The following is a 9,410-nucleotide window of genomic DNA, read 5'->3' as shown; positions in this document are numbered from 1 at the left end:
GACAAATGCACAGAAATACGCCACACATTAAGTACTTTTGCCAAAACCGCATCATTTTAATCTTCCGGAAAGAAAGATTTTTCACAGTATCAAAACTTTTTTTTCCCCCAAACAAAACCAGCCAGCATACACTTAGCTATCATTGGAATTGTATAAATCTACATTCAAACTATTAAGATACTCTTCTCTAATTGAATGAAACCGGGAGAGCATCAGAGTTGTCTGTACGGAAACAAAATGACCGAATGAAGATAGAATTTATCTATCCCAATGATAACCATCAGCTAAAACTTGGCTATTGATGCAGCTGTTTTTCGGAAGCTATTAAGATTTTCCTTAAAAAATGATCAAACCTTAGAAGTCCAACACGAAACAAAAAAAGTTTTATGATTGGTTGAACATGTTTCACTCAAACATAAGCTCTTGTAACACGTCAAAGGCTCAAAAGGGCCCAAAATAACTACCTTATATGTCCAAGCATCAAAATGAATTGAGTTGAGATTCAAACGATAAAATAATCCTTGCCTCTGATGTAAAGGGCTAATGTTTGGATTATTGAACTATTCTGGCTAACATCTATAAAAGACAGTTTTGGGCAACAAGTAATGACGTTGAGGCAATACATTTTGACCACATTTTCTCTAACACATAATGCAAGGGCACTTTATTAATAACCTTCATACGTGTTGGGGTGCAAACAAATCTTACAAAGTGTTTGTGTATGTAAATGGATTTGCTTAATATTATTTCAAACTAATACAACAGTATATTTTTCCCATAGTGCATCTTTTTCAATGCCCATTTCACCTGGAGAAAGTCACCAAACACACCATGTGTAGAATTATTAGACAAGTGAGTATTTGAACCATATCATCACTTTTAGGGCATATTTCTTAGCTCCCAGCTGGCTACACCTGAATGCTTAATAGCCTTAAGCATAGCAGGTGCTGTGTAATGTGTGGGTGTGGCCTTAGAAAATCAACACCCTGTATAAAGGTGTGCATATTAATTAGGCAGCTTATACTCTTTAGGCAAAATGGGCCAAAAAAGAGATTTAACTGACTCAGAAAAGTAAAAAAATTATCAGAAGTTTCAGTGATGCAGCACTCTTGAAATATCTTCAGATATTGGGGTGTGATTGCAGAACCATCAAATGTTTTGTTGTGAATAGTCAACAGGGTCGCAAGAAAGATGCAAGAGAAAAAGATGCAAATTAACTGCCAAGGATTTGAGAAGAATCAAGCTTAAAGCTACCAGGAACCCATTATCTTCAAGTTCTGTCATAATTCAGAACTGCAACCTACCTGGAATACATTGAAGTACAAGATGTTAAGTGTTCATAGACAAGGTCAAGGCAAGAAAAGCTGAAAAAAGACCACCACTGAACAAGAGACACAAGCTGAAGCGTCTAGACTGGGCCAAGAAATATCTGAAGACAGATTTCTCAAAGGTTTTATGGACTGAAATGACCTGTGGCCGGATCACTAACGGGAACAGAGGTCCACTTTGACTCAAAAGATGCCACCAAAGTGGAGGTGGGATACTGGAATGGGCAATGTCCATAAAGACATGGAAGAGAGATTGATGCGGGCACAAAAGCGCTTCTGGAAGATTGGTCAAATATCCCATAAACGCATTCCTAAACCTTGTGGACCCTTCTGAGAAGAGTTGAGGCTGTTATAGCTGCAAAGGGTGGTCCAACGTCATATTGAACCCTATGGATTGATTAGGAATGGGATGTCACTTAAATTTGAAGGCAGGTGAGCGAATCATTTTGGCAATATATAATATCAGTTTCTTCTGGAAAGTTTTAAGGTGTTTGTTGATAGTTCTCACTTAAACAAATAAATATAAAAGTGAGTTTCAGCTACTTACATATTCTTGTTTGAGGTTTATTAATATTTTGGATTAATCTAAAGTAGTGGTTGGTGATTTAATAAAAATCCTTAAAAATGAGTCTTGCCTAATAATTCTGCACATGGTGTATATTGTGTTCTGCTTGTGAGTAAACATTGACATTTGTCAAACATGCTGAATGTAAAAGCTGGTGTGTAACATCATGGGGGAGCACCAGAATAGAAGTCCAGAAGTTTAACACTGTTAAAATGTCAAATTTCTGATAAAAACATTTATTTAATGTAAGGTAAATGTTTACATACTACATATTCCATAACATGGATGCAGTGGACAAACACACTAGTTTTGCCATTTAGGACCTGTAACTTGGTGAACATTGCCATAACAGCAAAAAAACAAAACAAAAAAACAACAAAGTAGAGCTGTCCTTAATATTGATCCCTGGCTGACGAGCCACCGGTTGAATGTCAGTCTTTTGAATGAGTGCGATATTGTGAATAAGTTCCCTCTACTCAACAAGAAGAAAACGGAATGAGAGAAGGTCTCAGGCCAAGCACAGCTCTATTGAAAGAGTTTGTGGTGTGTAGTTTTATTTCCTGGCTCTTGTCAGCTATTGAGCTGCATTGGAGGGAACTTTTTTGAGGCTGAAGTTGGACCAATTCACAGCGACCTTCTGGCGGGTTTGTTTTGCCGAATCAAGACAGAACCTAGAAAGATGACAACAATTAGATGAGGAGGAGAGGCAGAGGGAAACAACATGGGAACTTTTACATTACATTATTAAACTCAAAGTACAGCGTAACCTCCAAAGTTGAACGCTTCTTCCATCCATTCTCTGTAACCGCTTATCCTCACCAGTGTCACGGGTATGGTGGGGCCTATCCCAGCTGACTTTGGGCGAGAGGTGGAGTACACCCTGAACAGGTCGTGAGTCAATCGTAGGGCACAAACAACTGTTCCTACTTACATTCAAACCTACGAACAATTGAGAGTCATCACTTAACCTATCGTGCATACCTTTGAAATGACGGAGAAAATCGGAGTACCCAGAGAAAACCCACACAGGCACGGGGAGGCCGAAGCCCGCATTTGAAACCCATGAGTCCCGAACACAGATGTGCTAACCACTCGGTCACCGTACTTCTTGACGTGGCACTAAACTGATAGTGTTTTGTTTCTGAATACATGAAATATGTTTGAAGTGGCCAGCACGGTGAACGACTGGTTAGCAGGTCTGCCTCACAGTTCTGAAGACCCGGGTTCAAATTCGGCCTCGCCTGTTTGGAGTTTGCATGTTCTTCCCTTGCCTGCATGGGTTTTCTCTGGGTACTCTGGTTTCCTCCCACATCGCAAAAACATGCATGGTAGGTTAATTGAAAACTCTAAATTGCCCGTAGGTATGAATGTGAGTGTGAATGGATGTTTATATGTGCCATATGATTGGCTGGCGACCAGTTCAGGGTGTACCCCGCCTCTTACCCAGAGTCAACTGGGATTGGCTCCAGCACGCCCGCGACCCTAGTGAGGATAAGCGGTACAGAAGATGAATGTTTGAAGTGCTGAAAACATATATGCAAAGACATAGAGTGATGAATTTTTTAGATATACAGTAGCTTAAGCATCTTTTTCACTGTTTGACTAAATCTGCCGGGGCTAAAATAGGGCTGGAGCGTATACTTTCTAGTGTGAGTTCCCTCCCCCACTATATAAGTACAAAGTAATGTTTCGTTTGGCTATGCTGCTCAGTTGTGAGTTAGCTGTGCTTATATAACGAGGCCCATTTACCACTCCAGCATGCAGTTAGCAATCTAACTATTGGCGACACCTCAAAAATGCGTCTTCGCTGGATGCGTCAATGTACAGAACAGCTCGGTGATGTTATTTAAGCTCCTAGAAAATGAAATAATAAAAGCGATGGCTTTTTAAAGACACACAGATGGTGACCTGAACATCAACAGCACCACCCGACTCTGCAGTGTGCATTTTACGACGGATAGTTTTGTAAACTTTCACCAGAGACAACATTGCTTCGTGGGTAACTTGATGTCAGTGAATGGGGCAGTGCAAACTGTCTAACTACCTGGGCTTCCTCCTACTGCTCCGCTGTCGTCAGGTTCCGTGTTCGGCTGTGACATTGTCACCAACAACGACGGTAAATTGACTTGTGTGGGTATTTTTATGATTATAGTCCACAATAACCATTCAATTTTGAAGTTGAGCCTCCTAACATGATTTTACATCATATAAGCTGTCACCCAATCAGTATGTTTGATTCATTTTGTCTCATCTATTCGACATGCTTAGTGTCTGGGAGCTAAGAGGTGGCCCTTATTATTCAAGTTTTGAAGCCTGATTTTATATACTTAGCGATTTACTTTTTATTCATTCAAGTTTGACAGGCTTGTTCAAATTACTCTTCTCTGTGGTGTGTTGAATTTACATGATATTTCTTCCTGTTTAGTGCCACTTTAAGTTGCACAGGTTGAGTATAACCACAGGGTCCGAAATATCTGGTATCATATCGTAAAATGCAAAGCAAAATGAGCTCTTTGGCGACGCATTCCTCAATTTGCGATGCGTGTTTTTAAAGTTTACAGTGAATAAAACCTTTTTATAAGCAGTCAGCAGCTCTCAAAACAAAGATTGAACAGTTCTCGTAACTCAAGAAAAAGAGCGTGGATTAATAAGAAAAATTAAAACTGCATTGCAGGCAGGAGGTAAACATCTAGGCAATCCCTGATTGGACAAAAGCAGAGCTGACAAATGTTAGGGAAATCACTGAACACCGACTCGTTTTGTTCGTAACACTGAGCACAAATTTCTTACATGAAGTCGATGAAATAAAAACTATATTGTTAAAAAAGATGTCACGTTCACATTGAACAGTCGCTCAACCTCCCTGCTTTCCTGGTATGACCAATGGTGAATGCTTAGTGCACGCTATTTTATCACGCCCCCCCCCGCTTCCGCTTCAGCTCTCCTTGAGTCAACCAGGGTTAAAATAGTTTGGGATTTTCCATTATAGTAATTTTTTTTAATTTCGTTTTGACTTTTTTTTTTTCAAATTCATTTTAAAATAGTTTTTCGAGCAGGTTTGTTATCTTTTATTTTTTTTTAAAATGCTTAATTTTAGTTTAGTTTTTACATGTTTCAGTATTAGTTTTAGTTTTTTTATACAGAGTATTTGTTATGAGATAAAAAAAAAAACCCAAAACAACACAAAAAAAAAATCAACAGAAAATACCGTTTAACATTTTCTTTTATTAACTTACTAACAAATCAAATACAGGTACTGTATAACAGTCCCCAAAATGTGAACCAGTGCCTTTTTATTGGATGCTAACCATCCATCCATCCATTTTCTTTACCGCTTATCATCACTAGGGTCGCGGGCTAATGGAGCCTATCCCAGCTATCTTCGGGCAAGAGGCGGGGTACACCCTAAACTGGTCGCCAGCCAATCGCAGGGCACATAGAAACAAACAACCAATGACGTAATTTCTAGGCGACACACAGTAAAACAATTCCCAATACCCAAACGACTGTTCGACCTTCCTTGTTCCGTATGGCCGTACTGTAATAAATACATGTAAAGTCAACCTCAAAAGCTCGCGTATAAAATCAATTGACAGACGAAAACTAAGCACATTTTTGCTATAATTATAGTTAGTTTTAGTTAGCTTTGTAAACATAAAATGTAGTTTCAGTTAGTCATCATTTAAAAAAAACTTTTATGTTAACTAAAATGTTTTTTAAGTTTTAGTTATTTCATTAATTTTCATTTACTATAATAACCTTGCCTCAAGGCATTATAAGTCACTTATCATCGCCTCCATAGAACCGTATGGTTATCGCCAAGGGAGGAAGAGGGTTAAGAACATGAACTAGCGTGGTAGCCAACTGTCCTTTTCCCCAAGGTCCATCTCCCTTGCTTCCTGTACATGCATCCTGTTACCTTCACGACCCCCCGGACAATCGGAAACCACAGACTCATGAACAATGTGCAAGGTTGCTACAATAGGATTTCTGCTTTCCCACAAGGCAAAAATTGAAAAATATTACTTGTTCAGTAGGTTAAAATATGCCTCTACATATGGAGTAAAGTGTTTTAAAAATTTGGGTAGAAAAGCATAAAATTTGTGATTTAGTACTTACTTAGTGGAACTAATTCATATTATTGCCCAAAACAGCGTTTTTTAAAAATTGCTACACAAATCTCAGCAACTGCTATGCAAAGATAATTTTGTATTGCAATAAATGCTGTACAATTTCTTTTTTAAATATTTCGGACCCTGAACCACAATTTCTGGAAAGCCTTGGATGTAGAATCAACCATCAGAATCCATGACATGCCGTTGATGTGACCAACTCTAAGACTTCAGTTTAAGTGGGGTACACACGGGATAAACGAGCAGAATTTGATTTGCATTTTTCCTCTCTTCTGATCAAAGCCAGCAAAGGCCCAATTATCGGATGTCTCAAAGATAATCTTGACTGTGGTGTTTGACGTGTTAAGAGTGACTCCCCCGCAAAACAAATGGGGTGAGCATTTTAAGGATGACATGTTACATCTGTTTTCAAATACAACTGATCTCAATAGGTAAAGTTGCATTAAAATTGTGCCAAATTGGATGTCCACGAAAGTCAGAGAATGAATTGTGGTCAGTTTTGACGGTTTCAATGCATTGGGATTTGCTGACGTGCTCTTTACCTTTTAAAGTATTCCACTTCCCGATCAATTTCATCCATTTGTGTTGGATCTACATCTTTCGGAAGAAATACATCATCTAAAGAATAAATAGGAAAAAAATAGAAATTACAAAAAGCATGCACAAAATATATACATAGACATAAATATCAAGATTCTCCCGCACCAATAGCACTAGTGGATTTTTCACCCTTGTTCTTGTTCTTCTTATTTTTCCCCTTAGATTGCGTCTGATGCTGCCCGTTTGCCGGAATCGCGGGATGAGCCTTGCTTTCGGAATCCTGCTCACATCGCCTTGTTCGCATTTCTGTGTCACCTTTAACCTTGTGTGCATTTGAGAGGGCAATGTTCGCTCCATTGGCTGCAGCATTTCTGGATGATCTGCTCTCCTCAGCTTTCTTCAGGCCGTTTTTCTGGGTGTCCGCTGCTTGCTGAAGCTGTTTGAGTGAAGCTTTTGAGCCATTACAGATTATTTCAGCTACCCTTGACTCGGTGACTTTGGAATTGTGCTCTGAAAACGATTGCTCCTGTTTTTGCTGTTGCTGCTTTTTACTCTTCTTTGACTTTGTGCTGCCATTCCCAACAGTGCTGTTCTTAGAATCTGAGAAGTCCTCCTTTGATTTTGCTGTAACTTGGGCCGGTACGTGTGGCAAACTGTCAGATCCGGAGGAAGTGCATTTTTCCGGGGAGTGGACTCTAGTGAGCTTGGAGACACTTGGCGTAGTGTTCAAGCGTTGGACATCTTTGGACACGCCCGTGATCCCAGTGGCTGTGGTGGTATTTGGGGAAGCATTTGTGTCCTCCCATCCATTGACCAGGTCCAGATGGTTCTTAAAGGTTCCCAGCGAAAGGGGGGCCAAGTCGAGGTCTATCTGCTGCAAGTCAGAGGACCTGTTCAGATGGGACAGTAAATGGTTGCCCTCCAGCGTGGCCGCCTTTTTCGGGAAATCGTTGACGTCCAGATTTAGATCGTACATGCTAAACGAGGCCCGGATCGAGTCTTTGATGGTGTTTTTTATCTCTTCCAACCGACTGGTGAGAAAACTGTTGACCCGCTCAAGTTCCAGCTGGGGCCAATCCAATAACCGTGAAGTCTCTGCAGTGTCAGGCGTGGGCTCGTCTATGCACTCTGATGGATTGGAGAGGGGATCATTGCTTGCAGCACTCACGTTGCCCTGCAGAGCTTTTTCCTAAAATGGACATGATGAAGGTAAATCATCATCTTTAACACTGAAGATCAGTCCTGAAATTATTACCACAAGTTCATCAAAATCATTAGCATGCTTATTTTGTGTTCAATTGAAAGTAAGTGAAACCATTATTATCTGCATTTATAACGACATCTAGCATTTAGAACATTGGCTTTGTTTGTCAAAAACATAATACATGAAGACATTTCTTAGTTATATTCAGAGAAAGTATTCCTCTAAGATTGAGCACCCCAAAAGTGGTATAAGTCTGAGTTGAACCCCCCCCAAAAAATGAATACAAAATCAAACCAAACGTCAAGGTCAAACATACCTGACGTAAGCAAATCTCATGGGACTTTAGCACAGTGTTTACATTTTTCTTAGTCTTTTTCAACGATGTAACCATAGAATGATACCGCTGATAGAAAAAGAGAAAAGTGTGATACCCGTAGAATCGGATTTGGAACTTTTAGCGATATAGAAAATGTCTAAAGGCTAGTTGGTCCAATTCGTGCGATGCAAGTAATTAAAGGTCCCCTTCCACCAGAATCTTTTTTTTCCCACGGTTTAATGCATGAGTCACTGATGGTGTAGTGGTGCACTCACCTGACTTTGGTGCGGGCAGCGTGGGCTCAGTTCCCACTCAGTGACAGTGTGAATGTGAGTATGAATGGTTGTCCGTGTCTATATGTGCCCTGCGACTGACTGGCGACCAGTTCAGAGTGTAGTTTGCCTTTCACCTGAAGTCAGCTGGGATAGGCTCCAGCACCCCGCAACCCTAACCAGGATAAGCGGTGTTGAAAATGGATGGATGTTTAATGCATAACATATGTCAAAATGAGTATGTGACATGGTTTAAGTTCTGAATCTGTGCGGTTTGTCAATTGTATACAAATGTCAATGAACGGCATAATGTTTGCAAAATGGGTGGATTTGAAATCTCTGACATTGTGACGTAGTTTTGTCAATTAATATTCAAGTACCTACCCACTTCGTGTTTGGTACCCACCGACTCAACTCAACTGAACGGCGACATGGCATTTCTGGGTTTTAAGCGAGCGAGTCTCAGCTGCTGCCGAGCCATAAAAATACAGTCTATAAAGTATACATGTTATGTTTTAGAACAATACTTAACTATATTCATAATCTACGACGTAACAGTGGCTGATGAAATAGAAAAGCTTGCATTCATTGTCGCCAGTGATTATCATCTCGGCAGGTTCAATTCAAATCAATGGGCGCAGATGATGAGCTCAAAATATCCCCCCCTTTTTAATTTCATCCACATCCCATTTCAGCTTGGTGAATTGTGCTTCACAATGACAGTAACTGGGGACGGGCGTCCTGCTGTGCGCCGCAAGCGTCGAGGGGCAGTGGCTGGGAAAGGAGTAAAACTAGGAAGAGATTTTAAAAAATTATAATAAAATAAATTCCAAGGAACCAGCCGGGCTGACTTGTCATGCTGGCTGTGGTGGCGCACAGCGCTTCGTCGCCTGCCCCGAGCATGCCTACAACCCTTAAGGTGGAAGGAGGATATCAATGTGGCAAAAATGAAGGCAATGCACATTCAGTGTGTACAAATAAGCCCGTAATCAAACTCTTGCGAGAGACGAGAGTTTGAAAGTTGCATTGACGGATGTGATGCTGTTATGAAA

General features: G+C 40.3%; 1 protein-coding gene across 2 annotated transcripts in view; it reads right to left on the bottom strand.

Moving 5' to 3' along the window:
- Positions 1 to 32: 32 nt before the first annotated feature.
- fam193b (family with sequence similarity 193 member B) overlaps positions 33 to 9,410 on the bottom strand; it is a 37,096-nt gene continuing 27,718 nt past the window's right edge. The window contains exons 12-14 of one of the 2 annotated variants that reach the window (XM_061788528.1): positions 6,756 to 7,755; positions 6,569 to 6,644; positions 33 to 2,564 (exon numbers count right to left, since the gene is read on the bottom strand). In XM_061788528.1, coding sequence (XP_061644512.1) covers positions 2,468 to 2,564; positions 6,569 to 6,644; positions 6,756 to 7,755 — 1,173 coding nt within the window. In that variant the 3' untranslated portion in view covers positions 33 to 2,467. Of the gene's footprint in view, positions 2,565 to 6,568; positions 6,645 to 6,731; positions 7,756 to 9,410 lie in introns of both variants that reach the window. The other variant, XM_061788526.1, reaches the window with a different exon arrangement.

Source organism: Phyllopteryx taeniolatus, chromosome 10 (genome assembly GCF_024500385.1).
Source record: "Phyllopteryx taeniolatus isolate TA_2022b chromosome 10, UOR_Ptae_1.2, whole genome shotgun sequence".
NCBI classification, from domain to species: Eukaryota; Metazoa; Chordata; class Actinopteri; order Syngnathiformes; family Syngnathidae; genus Phyllopteryx; species Phyllopteryx taeniolatus.
Note: the sequence above shows the minus strand (reverse complement) of the source record. Positions and strands in the feature narration are given on the sequence as shown.